The sequence below is a fragment of the Lithobates pipiens genome, unplaced genomic scaffold (assembly GCF_037356315.1).
Source record: "Lithobates pipiens isolate NorthernLeopardFrog02 unplaced genomic scaffold, aLitPip1_a1.2 Scaffold_23, whole genome shotgun sequence".
NCBI lineage: Eukaryota > Metazoa > Chordata > Amphibia > Anura > Ranidae > Lithobates > Lithobates pipiens.
The window spans coordinates 19,639,643-19,664,946 of NW_027507785.1; the positions used below are offsets into that span (position 1 = coordinate 19,639,643).

A 25,304-nucleotide genomic window follows, 5' to 3' on the forward strand; every position below is an offset into this window, starting at 1 on the left:
CCTTGTTGAGAACATTTGTCCTAGATTAAATAAAACAAGTAATCGCAACATTCTATAAAAAAAAAAAAAAAAAAAAAAAAAAAAAAAACTTATGAGGATAAACATTGATAGAAGTATAGACTGCCATGCAAATATCCCAAATAGAGCTACTCTATGTGGTCTTATAACTCTAATGCCCTGTGCACACGGTCGGACATTCCGATGAAAAAATGCATCTGATTTTTTCCGATGGATTTTGGACCAAACTTGTCTTGCATTCACACAGACTCACAAAGTTGTCGGAAAATCCAATCGTTCTGAACGAGGTGACGTCAAACATGTACGTCGGGACTATAAACGGGCCAGTAGCCAATAGCTTTTGTCTCTTATTCTGAGCATGCATGGCATTTTGTCTGTCTGAACTGATTTTGTTGTCGGAAAATTTTAGGTCCAGCTCTCAAACTTTCCGATGGAAAAAGTCTGATGGAGCCCACACAGGATCGGATTTTCCCCGACAACACAGTCCGATCGCACATTTCCCGTTCGGAAAGTCAGACCGTGTGTACAGAGCATAAGAACACTTCACTTGACTTTAACACTTCATTCCATTTTAGGTTCTATTAAGTGAATTTACCTTGACACAGAGAAGACCTTTGGAAGCCAAGGCATCCTCCCCACGTGCATTCGGGTAGAAATAATATTTGACCGCCGTGAACGGGTGCCGACTGGCCAAGAACAATCCACTCCTGAAGAACCTAAAACCACAGCCATGAGGTCCTGAGGGCCCAATATCATATAAAATGTGAGGAAAGGTTGACCCAAGGCAATGGCGTAGTTTACGTGACGCTCGTCCATCAAACACTTCCTGCAAGCACACAAAGTCGGCATTTTGGGGGAAGACGGCGGACACTTCGAATAGCACATCTCCTTCTGCACTGGTGTCTCCCTCTGTCTTGTAAGGTATCTCGATCATTGGCAGGACATCTTCTGTGCTACACATTGGCACTTTGTCTTCACAGTTATTCTTGGAAGGCTCTGAGGAGGAACACAGGAGCCGGGAAATGGCAAGACTGCGACGTTGCGTGTGGTGCAGATTACTAAAACGTGCCAAGCCATCGGGCAGGAGGCAGAGGTTGGCACTGATGAAGATGAAGGAGCAGTCACCTTCGAGTATCTTCTCCGGGACATCGCGGGTCTTTACAGAGTTCTGATAGGAGAAGGGACGGCGAAGCTTCTGCAAAGGAGCCCAAAACAGGAAACCAAAAAAACCTAGCGGTAGAGAAAGAACGAAGAGAAGAAAGAACAATGGGACCCCAAGGAGCAAGCAGAGGAACCTCAGGCCTGGGCGGTGGAAGCGCTCTATGCTAGTGAAAACCGCACAGGACAAGAGACGATCGATAAACCAATAAGAAGGGAAAAGCAGAGCTGAGCTCAGAGAGAAAAGGAACTGTAGACAAAGGCAACTGAATGGGGACTCGGACAGAGACATCTAGGCTACATGAAGCTTTCTTAGAAAAGCAAGACTGAAACAGAGAAGGGGGAGGGGGGGGAGAAACACAGGAAATCATTAACATTGAGCAGCATCTCCACATTATTTGAAATTACAATGAATAAAGTAGAACCAAAGCCAATACTTTTTTAATTTTGGGTTGAGAAAGGGAGGGTTATAACTCTGTCAGTTCTTTTTCCATTGGGGAGGTTCCCCTTCACTTTCAGTCCCATAAAGCGCAATAGGAAGTGAGAGGAATTTGAAGGAAATGTTCAGAGAACTTGCATCCCCATTGAAAGATTTCCTCAACTCAAAATTTGGAATTTTCATAGTAATAATGTCGGGGACACAGACTGCCATATAAAAACTCAACAGGTTACTCTATCCAAAAAAAATAAAAAAAAATAAAAAGGGGCTCCTTTACACTTGTGGCGGTTTTCACCATCCTCAAAAGTAATCTAGGGTCGTTTACAGAAGAAAAAGTTGACAGGCAGTTGGAAGGCGATGTGTTGCCCGTTTTAAACCTTGAAAGGCCGCTGCAGCGATACGCTATTCGCGGTTGTGATGTGGCCTTGCTCAGTTTAAGGGGTTGCCTTTGGTGGTACTGCCTGCCGAATACAACACGGGGTATACATTTTGGAGGCAGCTATGTGTTTAGGCCCCTCTGGCCATAATGCTACGTTAAGGTGGGCAGTCAGGGGGCAATAAAATGGTAGTTCAACCCCCTAGCTGAACGGGGTTGTTAACAAAATGGTAGTTTTATCAACTCTATAGTTACAATAAAATAGTAGTATAAAACAGTCTCCCAGCTACAAGTGCGAATGAGCCCAAAGTTATTCACCATCTTCACTCTCTCAATCAACATTGACTATTTGTAATCCTTATACTGCTAGCATTAGTAAATAGATAGGAAAGTAGGTTATATGTGCTTGTTTTAAACTTTTTTTTACATTTCTTCAGTTACTTCCTGCTTTCTATGCCTAGGCAAATTATGTTATATATCCCAGGAGTCTTCAGGAGAGGAGGAGGAGGAGGAGGAGGAGGGGTTTCCCAGCTAAACACACCCTCCTGCCGGTGTTCCGTCAGATTAGGTGACTTGTCGGATTTTGTAACGGAAGTCACGTTCCGTCACGGACATCTTGGTACACCCCTGCACTCGGCCACCCCAAGCCTACAGTCTGAAGTCGCCAAGCGGACATCTTTTTACACTCAACAAAAGGGGAGAGCAACGGGGGCGGGACTTTAAATGAGGTGCGAAATTGCAATAGAATAAATTGGTGAACACTTGGGAAAATGTATTAAGTTCATAAAGAGTATAACATGTACATAGTTAATTCAATAACAATTGATAAAAGGATACTGGCAATACATAATATTAACATGAATGTGTATACAGTAATATGAACAACACAAAATTCCACAGTACACATTTACCAGGCCACACTTTCATTTAAAGTCCCTAAACCTCTTTCGTCTTTACCATCTTTTTACACTCACCAAAATCTTGCATTTCACACTTATTTTTTTACCACTAAACTGAGCTTATATCATGAAATGCAGTATTTAGAAGTCCGTGACACTGTTCTGATGTTGAAATTTAAAAGCAGCGGCAAGCCTGCTGATCTCACACATTTTCTAATCTAAATGGAAAAGAACAGAAGAACTCTGGATAGCCGCACTCTGGATTAGATAAAGTGAATTGTGCCTTTATTGTTTCCACTAAAAAACCTTCACGTCATACAAGTCACAACAGCAAAGGGAAAAAGAATATAGAACAAAAAATGCTGACGCTATGAATAAGCGCAAACTTTAGCGTGAAACGCGGCAGAATTTTTGTTCTATATTCTTTTTCCATTTGCTGTTGTGCGGCTATCCAGAGTTCTTCTGTTCTTTTCCATTTGGCTAGTGCAATTAGCCTGCACCTGGGACCCCTATCTGTTTGGAGGAAGAGCAATCAGTTTTCCGGTGGATCAGCCTGGAGCAATGGATTTCCTTCTTTCACATTTTCTAATCTGACAGAAGACCGCTGCTTTTAAAAATTTAACATCAAAACAGCGTCAAGGACTTCTAAATACGATATAAGCTCAGTTTATTGGTAAAATTAAGTGTGAAATGCAAGACTTCGATGCTGTGTAAAAAGATGTCAGCTTGGCAACTTCAGACTGTAGGCTTACTGCAGCTGAGTGTGTGTGGTGTACCAAGATGGCCGTGACGAAACGTCACTTGCGTTACGAAATCTGACGTTGTTGACCTGTTGTAATATTCTCATCATCACCATTATACAAATGCATATACATTTGTTTGTTAATGGCACCTTAAGTACTATTAAGTTTACACGGATACAATTTTTTTGTTTTTCTATGAGTTCAGGATGTGGCGCCAGGTGATAACCCATCAATCTCTTAATTTGCTAAAGAAGACATTGGAAATACACAGCTGGGACAGGTTATTCTTCCAAATAGCATTTGCTACCCCCCATAAAAGTGGTTATAAAATGTGATTTTAAAAAAATAAATAAAACACATTATACTTACCTCTTCTGCAAGTGCCCCAATAGCAAGTCAGGTGCTATGGGGGCACTTGAGTGGGCTCAGTCCCGGGCTGTGTGTGGCCAAAGCCCTCCCCGCTCCCTCTTTGCAAGATTTGATTGACAACAGTAAGAGCCAAAAGGGGGAGATTTATTTAAAGTGCAGCACCCAGAATCCGGTGCAACTGTGCATGGTAGCCAATCAGCGTTTACTACAGGTTGTTGAATTAACCTCTAGAGATCCGCGCTATAGCAGAACGACTGCTACAGCACGGACCTGCTTTGCCGGGACGACGTCTATTGAGGGGCGCGCGCGGCGCGCTCTGTGATCAGTGAGTCTATGAGACTCACCTGATCACAGATCGGTGCAAGGGGTCGATCCTGACCCTTTACCAGGTGATCAGCTGTCAGCCAATGACAGCTGATCATGTGATAACAACAGAGCTGGTAATCAGCTATTTTTCCTCCTCGCGCTGACAGTCCCGATCACGGCGAGCTGGAGTCAGCTCATCAGTGCCCACCTGCCGCCTGCCAGTGCCACCTATGTGTTGGAAAAAGTGAAACTCATCAGTGCCACCCATTAGTGCCCACAGTGCCACCCATCAGTGCCACCTATCAGTGCCCACAACCTGCCGCAAAAACAGTGTTGCACCTCAGTACCACATATCCGTGCCCATCAGTGTCATCTACCAGTGCCCATCAGTGCCCATCAGTCCCATCTATCAGTGGTACCTATCAGTGCCCATCCATGCCCATCAGTGCCGCCTTATCTGTGCCCATCAGTACCGCCTTATCTGTGCCCATCAGTAGTGCCCACCAGTGCAGCCTCATCAGCGCCCACCAGTGCAGCCTCATCAGCGCCCACCAGTGCAGCCTCATCAGCGCCCACCAGTGCAGCCTAATCGGCGCCCACCAGGGCAGCCTAATCGGCGCATTTCAATGAAGGATAAAAATGACCTGTTTGCAAAATTTTATAACAAACTATTAAACATGATTTTTTATTTTTTTTGCATCTTTTTTTGTTTGTTTAGCAAAAAATAAAACTCCGAGCTGTAATTAAATACCACCAAAAGAAAGCTCTATTTGTGGGAAAAAAATGAAAAAATTTATTTGGGTACAGTGTTGTATGCCCGCGCAATTGTCATTCAAAGTGCATCAGCACTGAAAGCTGAAAATTGGTCTGGGCAGGAGGGGGGTTTAAGTGCCCGGTAAGCAAGTGGTTAAGCTTTGACAATAAAACCTGGAAGCTGATTGGTTTCTGTGTACAGCTGCACCAGATTTTGCATGCTCCAGTTTTAGTAAATCTTCCCCAATGGCTTGCGCTGCTGTTTTGAGAGAGCAGAGAGAGGGCCGCTGCAGATGGGCACAGGGCTGGACATTAAGCCGGGGGGTGGGAGGGCGCAATACAATTACTGGGACATATTTTTTACCTTAATGCAGAGAATGCACTAAGGTAACAATGGGGGTTATTTACAAAAGGCAAATCCACTTTGCACAGAAGTGCAGTGGCTCTAAATCTAAGGGGTAGATCTGAAATGAGTGGAAGCTCCGCTGATTTTATCATCCAATCATGTGCAAGCTAAAATGCTGTTTTTTTATTTTCCTTGCATGTCCCCCTCGGATCTACAGAGACTTTACTTCCGGAGTGCCCTTTTAAGTGCACTTGTAGTGCAAAGTGGATTTGCCTTTAGTAAATAACCCCCAATGTCTTGACTTTAAAACCACTTTAAAGAGGAAGTAAACCCTGATGAGTTTACTTCCTCTTTCATTCCCTGAAAAGGCAAAGCATAATGGACTGCTGTGCATCGCATAGTAGTCCATTATGTGTCACTTACCTGACACAGGAGCCAGCGATGTCACCGATGTCCCCTGTAGTCCGCCGCATCCATCTTGCTGGTGGCGTCTCGCAGCTCTGCCGCTGTCATTCGGCGAAGCCGCGATGACGTCACTCCCGCGCATGCGCACGGGAGCCGACACGCGCGGCAGCTCCATTCTTGGAAATGCCGCGCTCAGTGCGCCTGCGCGCCGCTGTCTACGGCGCATGCGCCGTAGACAGCGGTGCCCGTTTTCGGGCAAATATCTCCTAAACCATATAGGTTTAGGAGATATTGCTTGGACCTACAGGTAAGCCTTAATCTAGGCTTACCTGTAGGTCAAAGTGGTTTGTAAGGGTTTACAACCACTTTAAAGCTTAGCTCCAGCCAGAAGAGAAAGCTGGCCATAGAGGAATCAAAAATCGGCCGGTTCAGCAGGGACTGGGCAACTTTCAATCCATCTATGGGTGTTCATTTTCTAATAATTGACTTCTCACAGACAGGCTTGATGGAAATTTTTTGTTCGATCAGCGATGCAACCAATCGTCTGCAGTGCTGATCAATGTGTTCTGACAGCAGAGGTGTCCCGGCTGCCAGAACAGAGTAGCACAGCGAGGATTCCTCTATCCACCTTGTTTGTGTGGATCGGGGGGGGGGGGGGATCCATTCAGTTTCATTTCCATCAGCTTGATGAACCCATATATACCCAGCTTTACAGCTAAACTCCAGGATAATCCATGGGACAGACCCAATTGGGACAGAGGCTTTTGGAGGGGACAGCAGGCTAGCCTTTTGCTTACTGACTATGGGCCCTGGCATTAAGGGGGCTGTATTCTTTGGGAGGTGTGGGCCCAGGGGGAACATTGGAGTAGTCCTACTTTGGATTCCAGTCCATGTCTCACCAAAATACACAGACTCTGAGAACTGGAGGACCCAGATACAGATTTGGGGCCTCCGTGTTCTGTTGGGGTATAGACAGCCCAAACCAGCATTCACTGCTTTAACTCCCTCCTAGACTCAAAGCAGAAGATTATAATGGGCACAAAACAACCTGATGCTGGGGTCTCTGTTTATTAAGAGGTTATGTGTTTACTGTGAAGTGTCTTTCTTCCATTACATAATTTCCCCATTGTGTGCCTACTTGGTGTGAAGTCCCATTGTTCACTGAGTCGCCTATTGTTTCTGTCTGTTGGCTAATCCTCCTGGAGATGTGATTAGTCTTCTGTCAACTTTGCGTTACCTAACCATTGTGGGATATTTACCCCAATGTGTAATATTTGTTGTTATTGTTTCATATTCGAATATAGGAGCATTAGCAACAAAGCTGATCTGCCACTTGTAGTTATAGGAGCAAGAGCAGCAAAGTTATCCTGCTAGCACAGTGGAAGTACTAGTTCCGCCTAGCAGCACTAGGGGCGTCGGTTCAAATCCCAACCATGGCACTACCTGTCTGGAGTGTGCCTGCGTGGGTTTCCTCCCACACAGCAAAAATATGCTGGTAGGACAATTGGCCCTACAACAAGGATGTGAGATAGGGACCGTAGACTGTAGGCTCCTTGAGGGCAGGGACTGATGTGAATGTACAATATATATGTAAAGCACTGTGTAAATTGATGGTGCTATACAAGTACCTGTAATAAGTAAATAATGGTTCTACAAATGTGCTATAGTCAAAATCTGGTCTTACCTGTTGACTGATCTAATCAGCTCGGTACAAAGGGTAAACCGCGCTACTCAAACAGCAAAAGAAAGTAACCTATAAGCAGCAACCCTAATCGTAATACTCCGATATCAAACTAAATAGGTGAACAAAATGAGCTGCGCTAAAAACAAAAAATAATATACCTAAAACCTAATCCAGAACTATACCGATAGATATAGAAAAGAACAATATTAAGTGACGAAATTATAATTAGTAAACAGTATACATAAATGTTATCATATCATCATATAAGTGAATATAGTGTATACTAGATATAAAATGAAGTCAACATAAATCCTAAAGAAAAACCCCCCCCCCCCCACAAAAATGAATGTATATTAAAACAAAAATTGTGTGTGCTAAATCTAAACCAATAAAATTAGCAAAAATAGTATTCAAAAGCAATAAAGAGTTCATATATAAATGAAGAGAAAAAATTGTCCAAAAAGTATTGTTGATTCCTCAAAAATGATATTAAAGGTGCAAAAATATCCACAAATGCGTGTATATATAGAAAATAATCAAAACAATCCTCCACCAGTGAGAAGAGGGGCCGCTTACCAGAGTTTTAGATCCCAGTGTTAGTGAGATCAGTAAGGCAACAGCACAGAGGTTTCTGGATAAACCGTCACAGGCACCACACCATTTGCATCTCCAATACGAAGGCTCCAATCGGGAAACGAAGGTATCGTAAATTGCTGACACCACGCTGCTTCTATCTCCAATACGAAGCCTCCAGTCAGGAAACGAGGGTATCGTGGATCATGTATAAAAAATCAAAGGCACTCGCATAGCGTAAAACCACTTGGTTTAATGAAATAGAATAAAAAAGTTTACACTCACATATGTATAGAAAAAACGATCACATAAAAAGCGAGCCGGCCGGACTCGTGTGCCGCCCGCACTTCCTGGTTGGGCGTAGAACGCGGAGACGTCAGAACGCCTATCTCCCTACGCGCGTTTCGTCACGAACGGACGTGTTCACGGGATGCGGGGATGCGCGTTCTGACGTCTCCGCGTTCTACGCCCAACCAGGAAGTGCGGGCGGCACACGAGTCCGGCCGGCTCGCTTTTTATGTGATCGTTTTTTCTATACATATGTGAGTGTAAACTTTTTTATTCTATTTCATTAAACCAAGTGGTTTTACGCTATGCGAGTGCCTTTGATTTTTTATACATGATCCACGATACCCTCGTTTCCTGACTGGAGGCTTCGTATTGGAGATAGAAGCAGCGTGGTGTCAGCAATTTACGATACCTTCGTTTCCCGATTGGAGCCTTCGTATTGGAGATGCAAATGGTGTGGTGCCTGTGACGGTTTATCCAGAAACCTCTGTGCTGTTGCCTTACTGATCTCACTAACACTGGGATCTAAAACTCTGGTAAGCGGCCCCTCTTCTCACTGGTGGAGGATTGTTTTGATTATTTTCTATATATACACGCATTTGTGGATATTTTTGCACCTTAATATCATTTTTGAGGAATCAACAATACTTTTTGGACAATTTTCTCTTCATTATATATGAACTCTTTATTGCTTTTGAATACTATTTTTGCTAATTTTATTGGTTTAGATTTAGCACACACAATTTTTGTTTTAATATACATTAATTTTTGTGGGGGGGGGGTTTTTCTTTAGGATTTATGTTGACTTCATTTTATATCTAGTATACACTATATTCACTTATATGATGATATGATAACATTTATGTATACTGTTTACTAATTATAATTTCGTCACTTAATATTGTTCTTTTCTATATCTATCGGTATAGTTCTGGATTAGGTTTTAGGTATATTATTTTTTGTTTTTAGCGCAGCTCATTTTGTTCACCTATTTACACTGATCTAATCAGCTACATGTCAAATTCCCACCCAGCCTAGCTATCCACCTCTCTGTATAAGCTAGGCTTAGTCTCACACCCCTCTACCTTGAGCATTTGGTTTCCTTCCTAGTTGCTCGATCCAGTTTCAGGGAAAGTTCCTGTGACTCCTCTGCACACCCATAACCCCCACTATCCCCTGCATCTCTAGTATACCTGGTGTCTTCAGTGACCCCAGAACATCCCGTGCCATGCAGTGACCCCCCCCCAAGGCACCCCGTGTCACCACCCAGTGTTTCTCTGTTCCAGTTTCGGTCTCTCTGGTTCTGAACTTTGTACCTGATCACACTAATTTGCAACCTGCCCCCGTTTATAAAACTATCAATGTGCTCGAACAACAGAGACCCCAAAGAAGGTCAACAAGGGGGCTGGAGGACCTCAGTTGTTAAGAGTGACTACAAACTTTAAACTTAAAGAAGACACGTAGCCACACAATGAAGTTGGGAAGCAGTTCAATCTTTAAATGTATAAGGGGTTCTTTAGAGCTGTAAGAATGTGGAACTCCCTTCCACAGTTGGTGGTATTAGTGGGGAGTGTAGGAAAAAAACAAAACAAAAAAAAAACACAAAGACCTTTTAGATGCGTTTCTTAGCGAGCACAATGTACAGTGATATGGAAAATTGTAATGAAATACATACAGTATGTCACAAAAGTAAGTACACCCCTCACATTTTTGTAAATATTTTATTATATCTTTTCATGTGACAACACTGAAGAAATGACACTTTGCTACAATGTAAAGTAGTGAGTGTACAGCTTGTATAACAGTGTAAATTTTCTGTCCCCTCAAAATAACTCAACACACAGCCATTAATGTCTAAACCGCTGGCAACAAATGTGAAAATGTCCAAATTGGGCCCAATTAGCCATTTTGCCTCCCTGGTGTCATGTGACTCATTCGTTTTACAACGTCTCAGGTGTGAATGGAGAGCAGGTGTGTTAAATTTGGGGTTATCGCTCTCACTCTCATACTGGTCACTGGAGGTTCAATATGGCACCTCGTGGCAAAGGACTCTCTGAAGATCTGAAAAAATAATTGTTGCTCTACATAAAAGATGGCCTAGGCTATAAGAAGATTGTCAAGACCCTGAAACTTAGCTGCAGCACAGTGGCCAAGACCATGCAGTGCTTTAACAGGACAGGTTCTACTCAGAACAGGCCTCGTCATGGTCGACCAAAGAAGTTGAGGTCACGTGCTCAGCGTCATATCCAGAGGTTGTCTTTGGGAAATAGATGTATGAGTGCTGCCAGCATTGCTGCAGAGGTTGAAGGGGTGGAGGATCAGCCTGTCAGTGCTCAGACCATACACCGCACACTGCATCAAATTGGACTACATGGCTGTCGTCCCAGAAGGAAGTCTCTTCTAAAGATGATGCACAAGAAATACTGCAAACAGTTTGCTGAAGACAAGCAGACTAAGGACATGGATTACTGGAACCATGTTCTGTGGTCTGATGAGACCAAGATAAACTTATTAGGTTTAGATGGTGACAAGTGTGGTGGCAACCAGGTGAGGAGTACAAAGACAAGTGTGTGTCTTTCCTACAGTCAAGCATTGTGGTGGGAGTGTCATGGTCAGGGACTGGGCGAGTGCTGCCGGAACTGATGATCTACAGTTCATTGAGGGAATCATGAATGCCAACATGTACTGTGACATACTGAGGCAGAGCATGATCTCCTCCCTTCAGAGACTGGGCCGCAGGGCAGTATTCCAACATGATAAACGAACCCAAAAACATATTCAAGATGACCACTGCTTTGCTAAAGAAGCGGATGATAAAATTTATTCGTGACAATATTATGCCATGTTGGGCTTTTGTTTTTATAGTTCTATGCACGAGACCATTACCTCATCTCTCATTGGATATTAATGAATTTCTCGCCTATTTGACGTGGTGGTGCAAGCTGAGTTCGTGGAGTCTCTACACCTATTGGGTGAATTCCATATACAAGCCTACATGACTTGGGGGGCATATGCCTGACTAAGTCCCAAGTCTTCCGGTAAGCCTCCCCCAGTTTCACGGTGGTGGTGGTGATGCATGTATGAAGAGTACACACTTTTTTGAAGTTGTTTGTGGGAAAGTTGATTCTTCTACAAATTCATTACTGGACTTTATAGTTTGGGACTTATTTAGCACCTGAACACTTTTTTGAGAATTATTTGTGAAGGATTATTACTTACTTATTTTTTCACTTATATTTGTATTTCAAAGGTTTATTTAACTTCTTAAATGTGGTTTTCGGGGTTTATGTCCTTTTACCACTAGGGAACATGTTTTTCTTGTTTTAAGATTAGGGCTGCAACTAACGATTATTTTCATAATCGATTAATCGGCCGATTATTTTTCGATTAATCGGATAAAATCACACAAAAAACGTAATGTTCAATTTTTTCGTTTATTTAAAAGTAATCATGAAAGAACTGAGTGTTACACTCAAACTGCAGAATAAAAAACGTTTAACATTAATGATGGGGCGCTATTCCCCCCCCACGGACACCAATGACGGGGCACTATTCCCCCCCCACGGACACCAATGACGGGGCACTATTTCCCCCCCCCACGGACACCAATGACGGGGCACTAGTCCCCCCCCCCCCCACGGACACCAATGACGGGGCACTATTCCCCCCCCCCCACGGACACCAATGACGGGGCACTATTCCCCCCCCCACGGACACCAATGACGGGGCACTATTCCCCCCCCCACGGACACCAATGACGGGGCACTATTCCCCCCCCCCCCCCACGGACACCAATGACGGTGCACTATTCCCCTCCACGGACACCAATGACGGGGCACTATTCCCCCCCCACGGACACCAATGACGGGGCACTATTCCCCCCCCCACGGACACCAATGACGGGGCACTATTCCCCCCCCCACGGACACCAATGACGGGGCACTATTCCCCTCCACGGACACCAATGACGGGGCACTATTCCCCTCCACGGACACCAATGACGGGGCACTATTCCCCTCCACGGACACCAATGACGGGGCACTATTCCCCTCCACGGACACCAATGACGGGGCACTATTCCCCTCCACGGACACCAATGACGGGGCACTATTCCCCTCCACGGACACCAATGACGGGGCACTATTCCCCTCCACGGACACCAATGACGGGGCACTATTCCCCTCCACGGACACCAATGACGGGGCACTATTCCCCTCCACGGACACCAATGACGGGGCACTATTCCCCTCCACGGACACCAATGACGTGGCACTATTCCCCCCCACGGACACCAATGACGTGGCACTATTCCCCCCACGGACACCAATGACGGGGCACTATTCCCCCCACGGACACCAATGACGGGGCACTATTCCCCCCCCCACTGACACCAATGATGGGGCACTATTCCCCCCCACTGACACCAATGATGGGGCACTATTCCCCCCCCACTGACGCCAATGATGGGGCACTATTCCCCCCCACTGACGCCGATGGGGCACTACTCCCCCCCACTGACACCATTGATGGGGCACTACTCCCCCCCACTGACGCCAATGATGGGGCACTCTTCCCCCCCACTGACGCCAATGATGGGCACTATTCCCCCCCACTGACACCAATGATGGGGCACTATTCCCCCCCACTGACACCAATGATGGGGCACTATTCCCCCCCACTGACACCAATGATGGGGCACTATTCCCCCCCCCCACTGACACCAATGATGGGGCACTATTCCCCCCCACGGACACCAATGACGTGGCACTATTCCCCCCACGGACACCAATGACGGGGCACTATTCCCCCCCCCACTGACACCAATGATGGGGCACTATTCCCCCCCACTGACACCAATGATGGGGCACTATTCCCCCCCACGGACACCAATGACGTGGCACTATTCCCCCCACGGACACCAATGACGGGGCACTATTCCCCCCCCCACTGACACCAATGATGGGGCACTATTCCCCCCCACTGACACCAATGATGGGGCACTATTCCCCCCCCACTGACGCCAATGATGGGGCACTATTCCCCCCCCACTGACGCCAATGATGGGGCACTACTCCCCCCACTGACGCCAATGATGGGGCACTACTCCCCCCCACTGACACCAATGATGGGGCACTACTCCCCCCCACTGACGCCAATGATGGGGCACTACTCCCCCCCACTGACGCCAATGATGGGGCACTCTTCCCCCCCACTGACACCAATGATGGGGCACTATTCCCCCCCACTGACACCAATGATGGGGCACTATTCCCCCCCACTGACACCAATGATGGGGCACTATTCCCCCCCCCACTGACACCAATGATGGGGCACTATTCCCCCCCACTGACACCAATGATGGGGCGTTATTCCTCCCACATTGGTGTTTCTGGGGGGGGGGGAATAGTGCCCCATCATTGGTGTACGCGGGAGGCGCTACTCCTCCCAGGGACACCAATGATGGGGCACTATTCCCCCCCCCCCCCCCCCCCCCCCCCCAGAAACACCAATGTGGCACTGAATGTTGTGTGTGCTTTTACAACTTGCCGATAGCTGCTACCTTTTTTTCACACTCTGTGTGCAGCTCGGCTCAGTGTCCTCCTCACAGATTCTCTCCCTCGCCTCTCTGTTCCCTCAAGGCAGCAGGGGCTGAGATCTGTGTGAATGTCACGTGACATTAGCGAGGACGAGAGGCGCGCCGCTGACCTGCAGCGGTGAGTGCGTGCCTAATCACAGAGCGCCGCCGAGGACACAGGAAGCATGAGATAGGAGGAAAGGATTTATTTTGTTTTTTTTCAAGGAACATACAGGCGGAAGGTGCGGACCAACTAATCGATAATGAAAATCGTTGACAACGATTTTCATTATCGATAATATCGATTAATCGTTGCAGCCCTATTTAAGATTTATACGGTGACACATATAATTAAAAAATGTTTGTCTTTGTCATAGCGCTACACATCTATTTTTTCTTTTTCTATTTATGCTTTTTTGTCTAGAAGCTGTGTTGGCGGCTTGATAAAGTTTATCATCACAGCGCAGTATATACCAAAACACTATTTACACTCCAGACCTAAACCCTACTGAGCATCTGTTAGCCCTTGTACACACGGTCGGACATTCTGCCAACCAAATCCGTTGGATTTTGTCCGAAACTGTTGCATACACACGGTCGGACCAAGTTGTCGGAAAATCCGATCGTTCAGAACGTGATGACGTAATTTCGTTACGACGGGACTACATTCAGGCTAGTAGCCAATAGCTTTGGTGTAGGAATTTGATCTGAGCATGCGTGGCACTTTGTCCGATCGGAATTCTCTACACATGATCGGAGTATGTCCTATCGGACCAGTTTGTCGGAAAATATTTCCAACAAGTTGGAAAATTGGGTCCGACGGATATTCCGACGGAAACAGTCCGATGCATACCACACACAGTCGGATTATCCGACAAAACGGTCCGATAGGACACATTCCGACGGAATCTCCGACCGTGTGTACAAGGGCTAAGGGTTTCTCAAATGGAAGGTGGAGGAGCGCAAGGTCTCTAACATCCACCAGCTCCGTGATGTCATCATGGAGGAGGGGACGAGGACTCCAGTGACAACCTGTGAAGCTCTGGTGAACTCCATGCCCAAGAGGGTTAAGGCAGTGCTGGAAAATAATGGAGGCCACACAAACTATTGACACTTTGAGCCCAATTTGGACATTTTCACTTTAGGGGTGTACTCACTTTTGTTGCCAGCGGTTTAGACATTAATGGCTGTGTGTTGAGTTATTTTGAGGGGACAGAAAATTTACACTGTTATACAAGCTGTACACTCACTACTTTACATTGTAGACAAGTTTCATTTCTTCAGTGTTGTCACATGAAAAGATAGAATATAATATTTACAAAAATGTGAGGTGTGTACTCACTTTTGTAAGATACTGTACATACATACATACATACATACACATGCTCAGGTTGAACTGGATGGACTGGTTTCTTTATTCAACCTACCAATTATGTAGCTCGACTACATCCTGGTAATTTTCTAGGTCAGTTGCCGTCTACATGGGTGCGTTTAACCACTTAAGGACCGCCTCATGCCGATGTACATCGGCAGAATGGCACGGCTGGACACATAGATGTACGTGATTCTTTAAGTGCCCAGCCGTGGGTCGGGAGCACGCTGCCGGCGGCACGCTCCCAACCCGGTCCTGTGCTCCGTGACCGTGGCCGCGGGACCAGCGGACCCGATCGCCGCTGGTGTCCCATGATTGGGTCACAGAGCTGAAGAGCGAGGAGAGGTCTGTGTAAACAAACCTCTCCCTGTGCTTCCCTGTGTGGCTGTCACCAATCGTCTCTTCCCTTTATAGGGAAGGACGATCAGTGACGTCACATGCCAGGCCACGCCCCCCTACAATAAAAAAAAATAAAAAAAACACATAACGTCATACATAACACTACACTGCCCACTAGTGGTTAACTCCTTCACTGCCAGTGTCATTTACACAGGAATCAATGCATTTAAATAGCATTGATTGCTGTATAAATGCCAATGGTCCCAAAAATGTCCGATGTGTCCGCCATAATGTCGCAGTCACAATAAAAAAAAAAAAAAAAAAAAAAATTTCGCTGATCGCCGCCATTACTAGTAAAAAAAAAATATTAACAAAAATGCTTTAAAACTATCCCCTATTTTGCAAACGCTATAACTTTTGTGCAAACCAATCAATAATCGCTAATTGCGATTTTTTTTTACCAAAAATACGTATCGGCCTAAACTGAGGGAATGAAATGTTTTTTTATATATTTATTGGGGGATATTTATTATAGCAAAAAGTAAAAAATATTGCATTTTTTTCAAAATTGACACTCTATTTTTGTTTATAGTGCAAAAAATAAAAACCGCAGAGGTGATCAAATACCACCAAAAGAAAGCTCTATTTGTGGGGAAAAAATAGGATGCAGATTTTGTTTGGGAGCCACGTCGCACGACCGCGCAATTGTCAGTTAAAGCGACGCAGTGCCGAATCGCAAAAAGGGGCCTGGTCCTTTGGCTGCAAATTGGTCCGGGGCTTAAGTGGTTAAGTGATGTAACCTGGGAGACACCCTGCAACCCATCACCAATTGCAGCGTGCGTGTGTGTGTGAGTGCACACCAGGTGGCTCCTTAGACTCTACACTTTGGCTCAGACCTCAATCAAAGCTGCAGTCAACATAGAGGATCCACAAACCTCAGCCTAACCTGAAACAACATAGAAAAGTGCTTAAAGTGGTTGTAAACCCTTACAGACCACTTTGACCTACAGGTAAGCCTAGATTAAGGCTTAACTGTAGGTCCAAGAAATATCTCCTAAACCTACACAGTTTAGCAGATATTTGCAAATGACAGGCACCACTGTCTATGGCGCATGCGCCGTAGACAGCGGCACGCAGGCGCACTAAGCATGCCGCTGCTAACGGCAATCCTGCTGTTAGTGGCGGCTCACGCGCGCATGTGTGGGAGTGACATCATCGCGGCTCTGGCCAGTCACAGCACCGAAGCCACGATACCCGGATGTCACTCCGGGTATCAAGGCGGCGTCCGAGGAGGACGACGAGGGTCGCTTAGGGGGCTTTCATCTCAGGTAAGTTATTCATAATGAGCTAGTATGCTATGCATATCAGCTCATTATGCCTTTGCCGTGCAGGGTCTATTTTTATTTTTATTAAGGCTTTACTTCCTCTTTAACCCTCCTGCTACTGGTTACTTAAAGATCCCCAATATTCCAGCACTGCAATCTCAGAAAACCTGTTCACCATTTGACACACGTCTGGGATTGTTGGATACATGTGTCCCGTTTCTTCCTTGGACCCTCGAGTCATATTGGAACATATGGGTCAGAGGAAGGAACCAGAGCATAGTGGGGAACGCATGTAAAAAAAAAAAACAATGTGACGAGAGTCACTTTGGGCAGGGGGCTCATGGAACCCAGCTTAAAGTGGTGTTGCCACCAAAAAAAAAAAAAAAAAAGTGGAATTTTTTTTTTTTTTTTTTTTTACTTACCTGTTGCCAGGGGGTCCCCTCGTAGTCTGCCTTCTTCCTTGCCCGGGCTGGTGACATCACTTCCCCTCGCGCCGCACAGTCATCTGGGACCCGTCACGTGTCCCAGATGACTGTGTGGCGAATCACGGCACCCTGCGACGCTCGCGCAGTGGGCGCCTGGCTGTGAAGCCACAGCCAGGTGCCCACGGTAAGAATGACGGCGCCGCGAGGGGAGCGGGGGAATGAGGGGGGGGGGGGGGCTTCGTTCCCCCCCGCATCAGTGGACCCTGGGACAGGTAAGTGTCCGATTATTAAAAGTCAGCAGCTGCAGTATTTGTAGCTGCTGACTTTTATTTTTATTATATTTTTTAGGGGCATCCCACTTTAAGTTAGAGAGGTCGGCAAACTCCTGGTTCAGCTCCACAGGCCTCTCTTATGTGTAAGTCACCCTGTGTCTATTAGGGGCACAGGGTGCTTGAGAAAATGATGGACAACTACTTCACGGACACTGAGAATGTGGTTTGGATTACTTCAAAATAGGACAGTGATATTTATCAACAACATCCCTCAAGAAATATATGAAGACTATTCCTGGTTTGTTTGATTCTGAACTATACACGTTCATTGAAAGATCTGGTCACATTAGCCTCTGTTCCATGTTCTTCAATGCAGCAGCAGGACAGTATGTTACGGGTGGTCTCCTGCTATTGTGTTTATTAAAAAGTGTGTTTTCTGCCAAGCATGTCTGTCTCATTAATTGGGTCACCTATTGTCTGATTACTCACAACATCGTCCAGGTGGCTGGTTGTTTCATCAAATTAATGTTTTAAGTATGTGTTGACTAATTTGACTAACTCTTGGGAGGTATCTATGATGTTAGCTAAACCATTGTGTGACCTTGTGGGTAAATAGTTGGGTTATTGTTCTTGTGGTGACTGACCTATTTTTTTTAAGTGTATAAAAAGCCTGTATTTCTGTTCAATAAAAGGTTCCAGGCTCATACAAGCTATTTGCCAGCTAGTCTTCTCCTATGGTTAGCTACAATATCTGGTATCTATTCCCAGACTGGAGTTAGCGGTATACTAACGAAAGCACTCAAGCAGGGTGCTGGGGCGGTTCCCTAACTAACAACATCCCCGAAAGTGTCAAATGCTAAATAGGTTTTCTGAAGCTGCAAAGCTATTTGAAGTAGGAGACCTGGACCGCCGGAGGGGGAAGCATGCACTGGAGTTGATTTACTAAAACTGGAGAGTGTAAAACCCGGTGCTGCTTTGTCCAAGCTTAATTGAACAAGCTGAAGTTAGAAGCTGATGGGCTACCATGTACGGCTGCACCAGATGTTGCACCCCTCGGTGTTAGTAAATCAACCCCACAGTGTTCATGGGGTATTCTCTTTTTGGGCACTGCTTTCTGGATTGGGCACTGCCTCTGTAACTGAAACCCTCCTAGTATGAGTTGCACAATCTGGAAGGGGGAAGCGTGTGAGACACAAATAAAGGGAGGATCTAACTTAGGCAGGGGCAGCCCGTCCATTAAGGGCACACGGGCACCATAAACCCCCTGCCCCCCCCCAACCATGTGTCTGGCCCCTTTCAGGACAAGGGCGCATGGATTCCAATGCGGAGGGGCTGTAGCCGTTACTGTGGAACTAATTATCTGAGTTTCCATTGACCCCTATGGGGAAACTCTCTTTGATATACGAGTGCTTTGGATTGCAAGCATTCTTCTGGAATGAATTATGCTCTTAATCGATGGTACAACTGTACCTGTTTCTCCCCCCCCCCCCCCCCCATTTGCTTTCACCTGGGATTTTTAGGTGGGTGACAGGGTCTCTTTAACCACTTCAGCCCCGGACCATTTTGCTGGCTTAAGACCAGACCACTTTTTGCGATTCGGCACTGCGTCGCTTTAACTGACAATTGCGCGGTCGTGCGACGTGGCTCCCAAACAAAATTGACGGCCTTTTTTCCCCACAAATAGAGCTTTCTTTTGGTGGTATTTGATCACCCCTGCGTTTTTTTTTTTTTTTTTTGCGCTATAAACAAAAATAGAGCGACAATTTTGAAAGAAAACGCATTTTTTTTTTTTGTTATAATAAATATCCCCCAAAAATATATAAAAAAACATTTTTTTCCCTCAGTTTAGGCCGATACGTATTCTTCTTCATATTTTTGGTAAAAAAAAAAATTTAAAAAAAAATCACAATAAGCGATTATTGATTGGTTTGCGCAAAAGTTATAGCGTTTACAAAATAGGGGATAGTTTTATGGCATTTGTATTAATTTTTTTTTTTATTATTTTTTTACTAGTAATGGCGGCGATCAGCGATTTTTATTGCGACTGCGACATTATGGCGGACACATCGGACATTTTTGACACATTTTGGGACCATTGTCATTTATACAGCAATCAGTGCTATACAAATGCAGTGATTCCTGTGTAAATGACACTGGCAGTGAAGGGGTTAACCAGTGGGTGGCAGTGTAGGGGTTAAGTGTTCCTAGGGGTGTGTTACTAACTGTTGGGGGGCTGGGCTTTGTTTTAGTGAACACTGATCTCTGCTCCAATCACATTTAGCAGAGATCAGCGTCACTTGTTGCTAGGCAGAACGGGGAGATGCTGTTTACAACGGCATCTCCTAGCTCAGCCGCCCCGGCAATCGAGTCCGTGCGACCGGACTCACGGGGTCCCGACCGGTGGCGCACTCGCGATGGCATTGCGGCAAATTTAAAAGGGACGTCCAGGTACACCCATTTGCCTGCCCGTGCCATTCTGCCGACCTACATCGGCGCGCGCCGGTCGGGAAGTGGTTAAAGTAAGCAAAAGTCAATTTCTTTTAGGTTGGGTTCACACTAGTGCCAATCGGATGTGGGGTTTTTGTCCGCATCCAATTCGCATGACAGAAGACTGTGCCCGGCTCTCTCAATGGAGCTGGTTCACGAATCTCCGAGGCGGCTGTGGGGCGACTTGCACAGGAGTCCTGTGCATCTTTGGCTCAGGTTCAGGTCTGTATTCAGCCAAAAAGTCTGTCAAATTCAGGCCCGATTTGTCCCTAAAAACGGAGAACGGGGACGCACCGGACCCCCCTGCTGCCAGCTGCACCCGCTTTTAGTGTCAACCCAGCCTTATAGCCTACGACAGGCACTTTAACCACAAAATTCTATTCTGCATGCACATCCTGAACGATCTTTGGCGATACCATTTCTAGGTTAAAGGCGGAGCTCCACCCCATCTACAGACTTATCTGTGCGTGTAGAGCTGCGCCCGTCTCACCGCTTACCTCGTCTTCTTCTTCAGGCATGCTGGAAAACAGATCAGAACATATAATGAGCTCAGATTCTGGGTGGAGCAGATCCTCATATCAGCCATAAATATTCATACTCTGGCAGTGCCGTATCATCCGTTCATCTTCTAAACCACATTCCCAGATACCCAGCAGTCTCCTCCCACCACAGCCTGACCAATCACGACCGAGACGACAGCCAGACATGTGACCGAGAAGGACAAATAAAAAATACCCCCAACTGACATATCCCATCATTCGTGTTTTATCAAAATCAACCTCGCAATCATTAAACAAGATACAAACCCCAATCACAAAACATCTCGGCGGCAAGCGGCGTCTCTGTGACACAGCGCCACCGAAGGTACAGGGATGCGCGTGCACGACTGCGCGCATTCCCCGTTTTAAATGGACGGATGTCATATGAAAGTCGCTCCGCCTGGCCGTCACATGAGGGCCGGCAAGAAGTTAATAGAAGCCGATGGAAACCGCTCTCAAGTAGTGCGAGAGCCTTTTTCTAAGTCGGGTGAGTTGAGTCGCTCCGCTTGGAACGGTTCCATTGCACTGAATGGAGCGCTACTTGTCAGGCGCCCCAGTGTGAGCCGAGCCTGAGGGGCTTATTGATAAAACATTCATTGGACGAACGTCACTCCAATTTGAGCAGGCTTTGTGAACGTAGCTCCCTCCCCTGCCCAGCACTACCCCCCTAACACTTACCTGAACCCCATCTCAACCCAGCACTGTGCCCACCTCCAGCAGCTCCCCCCCCCCCCCCCCTCTCTTCTCCCAGGAGATTTGGCAGCCACTGACTTCTGCTGCTATTAGTCAAAGATTGTGAGAAGTGTGTGGGAGCGGAGGGGAGAGGAGACAATCACCGAGCGTCACCACATCTCCATCCACAGGACATGGGAGAGCGAGGAGGAGGAGGAGGAAGTCATCACATAGAAGAGGAGGAAACACAGAAGGCGCCCCCCCTACCAACATCTACCCCCTACCAACATCTACCCCCATCTACCCCCCTCTACCCCCCTACCAACATCTACCCCCCTCTACCAACATCTACCCCCCTCTACCCCCTCTACCCCCCTACCAACATCTACCCCCTACCAACATCTACCCCCTACCAACATCTACCCCCCCTCTACCAACATCTACCCCTACCAACATCTACCCCCCTCTACCCCCCTACCAACATCTAACCCCCTCCCAACATCTACTCCACCCCTCTACCAACATCTACCCCCCCCCCTCTACCAACATCTACCCCCATCTACCCCCTCTACCCCCCTACCAACATCTACCCCCATCTACCCCCATCTACCCCCTCTACCCCCATCTACCCCCTCTACCCCCCTACCAACATCTACCCCCATCTACCCCCCTACCAACATCTACCCCCATCTACCCCCTCTACCCCCCTACCAACATCTAACCCCCTACCAACATCTACTCCACCCCTCTACCAACATCTACCCCCATCTACCCCCTCTACCCCCCTACCAACATCTACCCCCATCTACCCCCTCTACCCCCCTACCAACATCTACCCCCATCTACCCCCTACCAACATCTACCCCCTACCAACATCTACCCCCATCTACCCCCCTCTACCCCCCTACCAACATCTAACCCCCTCCCAACATCTACTCCACCCCTCTACCAACATCTACCCCCCCTCTACCAACATCTACCCCCATCTACCCCCTCTACCCCCCTACCAACATCTACCCCCATCTACCCCCATCTACCCCCCTACCAACATCTACCCCCATCTACCCCCCTACCAACATCTACCCCCCTCTACCCCCATCTACCCCCTCTACCCCCCTACCAACATCTACCCCCATCTACCCCCCTCTACCCCCCTACCAACATCTACTCCACCCCTCTACCAACATCTACCCCCCCTCTACCAACATCTACCCCCTACCAACATCTACCCCCCCTCTACCAACATCTACCCCCCCTCTACCAACATCTACCCCCCCTCTACCAACATCTACCCCCTACCAACATCTACCCCCTACCAACATCTACCCCCCCTCTACCAACATCTACCCCTACCAACATCTACCCCCCCTCTACCAACATCTACCCCCTACCAACATCTACCCCCCCTCTACCAACATCTACCCCCTACCAACATCTACCCCCCCTCTACCAACATCTACCCCCTACCAACATCTACCCCCCCTCTACCAACATCTACCCCCTACCAACATCTACCCCCCCTCTACCAACATCTACCCCCTACCAACATCTACCCCCCATCTACCAACATCTACCCCCTACCAACATCTACCCCCCCTCTACCAACATCTACCCCCTACCAACATCTACCCCCTACCAACATCTACCCCCATCTACCCCCCTCTAGCCCCCTACCAACATCTACTCCACCCCTCTACCAACATCTACCCCTCTACCCCCATCTACCCCCCTCTACCCCCCTACCAACATCTACCCCCCTCTACCCCCCTACCAACATCTACCCCCCTCTACCCCCCTACCAACATCTACCCCCCTCTACCCCCCTACCAACATCTACCCCCCTCTACCCCCCTACCAACATCTACCCCCCTCTACCCCCCTACCAACATCTACCCCCCTCTACCCCCCTACCAACATCTACCCCCCTCTACCCCCCTACCAACATCTACCCCCCTCTACCCCCCTACCAACATCTACCCCCCTCTACCCCCCTACCAACATCTACCCCCCTCTACCCCCCTACCAACATCTACTCCCCTCTACCCCCCTACCAACATCTACTCCACCCCTCTACCAACATCTACCCCTCTACCCCCCCTACCCCCATCTACCCCCTACCAACATCTACCCATCTACCCCTCTACCAACAACGACCCATCTGTGTGTGTGTGGAAGCAGCTGTCTCTCTGCAGCACACACACACACAGCATTGTACACAAATATCAAACACACAGCATTGTACGCCGATATCACACACACACACACACACACACACACAGCATTGTACACCGATATCACACACACACACACACAGCATTGTACACCGATATCACACACACAGCATTGTACACCGATATCACACACACACACACACACAGCATTGTACACCGATATCGGTGTACAATGCTGTGTGTGTGGGATATCGGTGTACAATGCTGTGTGTGTGTGTGATATCATACACACACACAGCATTGTACACCGATATCACACACACACACACACACACACACACACACACACACACACAGCATTGTACACCGATATCTCACACACACACACACACAGCATTGTACACCGATATCACACACACACAGCATTGTACGCCGATATCACACACACACACACAGCATTGTACACCGATATCACACACACACACACAGAGCATTGTACACCGATATCACACACACACACACACAGCATTGTACACCGATAACACACACACAGAGCATTGTACACCGATAACACACACACACAGCATTGTACACCGATAACACACACACACAGCATTGTACACCGATAACACACACAGCATTGTACACCGATAACACACACACAGCATTGTACACCGATAACACACACAGACACACAGCATTGTACACCGATATCTCACACACACACACACAGCATTGTACGCCGATATCACACACACACACAGCATTGTACGCCGATATCACACACACACACAGCATTGTACACCGATATCTCACACACACACAGCATTGTACACCGATATCACACACACACACAGAGCATTGTACACCGATATCACACACACACAGAGCATTGTACACCGATATCACACACACACACAGAGCATTGTACACCGATATCACACACACACACACACACACACACACACAGAGCATTGTACACCGATAACACACACACACACACACACACACAGAGCTTTGTACACCGATATCACACACAGCATTGTACACCGATAACACACACACACACACACACACAGAGCATTGTACACCGATATCACACACACAGCATTGTACACTGATAACACACACACACAGCATTGTACACCGATAACACACACACAGCATTGTACACCGATAACACACACACACACACAGACACACAGCATTGTACACCGATATCTCACACACACACAGCATTGTACACCGATATCTCACACACACACAGCATTGTACGCCGATATCACACACACACACACACACAGCATTGTACGCCGATATCACACACACACACAGCATTGTACACCGATATCACACACACACAGCATTGTACACCGATATCACACACACACAGCATTGTACACCGATATCACACACAGCATACATTAGAAATATATACAATACATCCTCCATATAATATACACACTGATGTCTCCTCACCTCCCAGCTCAGCAATCCAGGAAATGTTGGTGTGGAAGTCACATGACCATGTGGGCGGAGCTACAACTCAGCACTGGACACCTCATTCATTTTCTCTTCCTGGACTCCGCAGCCCCCCTCACCATTCACGTATCTCCCCTCCATCTATGAATTCTAATGACAGAACCCCACACTGACTGATGCCCAGCAGATGGGATCTCAATGTTTTATAAGCTGAACTCTGAATAAAACATAACATTGGAGGTGGAAACAAACCAGCCATTACACACAGTGCTATCCCATTCTCCACCG

The 25,304-nt window shown here is 47.0% G+C and overlaps 1 protein-coding gene across 2 annotated transcripts in view; it reads right to left on the bottom strand.

The window, feature by feature from the left end:
• Positions 1 to 25,084, bottom strand: part of LOC143927236 (sphingomyelin phosphodiesterase 5-like) — a 57,917-nt gene extending 32,833 nt beyond the window's left edge. Inside the window, exons 1-3 of one of the 2 annotated variants that reach the window (XM_077451232.1) lie at positions 25,014 to 25,083; positions 20,650 to 20,671; positions 614 to 1,502 (exon numbers count right to left, since the gene is read on the bottom strand). In XM_077451232.1, coding sequence (XP_077307358.1) covers positions 614 to 1,468 — 855 coding nt within the window. In that variant the 5' untranslated portion in view covers positions 1,469 to 1,502; positions 20,650 to 20,671; positions 25,014 to 25,083. Of the gene's footprint in view, positions 1 to 613; positions 1,503 to 20,649; positions 20,672 to 25,013 lie in introns of both variants that reach the window. The other variant, XM_077451233.1, reaches the window with a different exon arrangement.
• Positions 25,085 to 25,304: the final 220 nt, after the last annotated feature.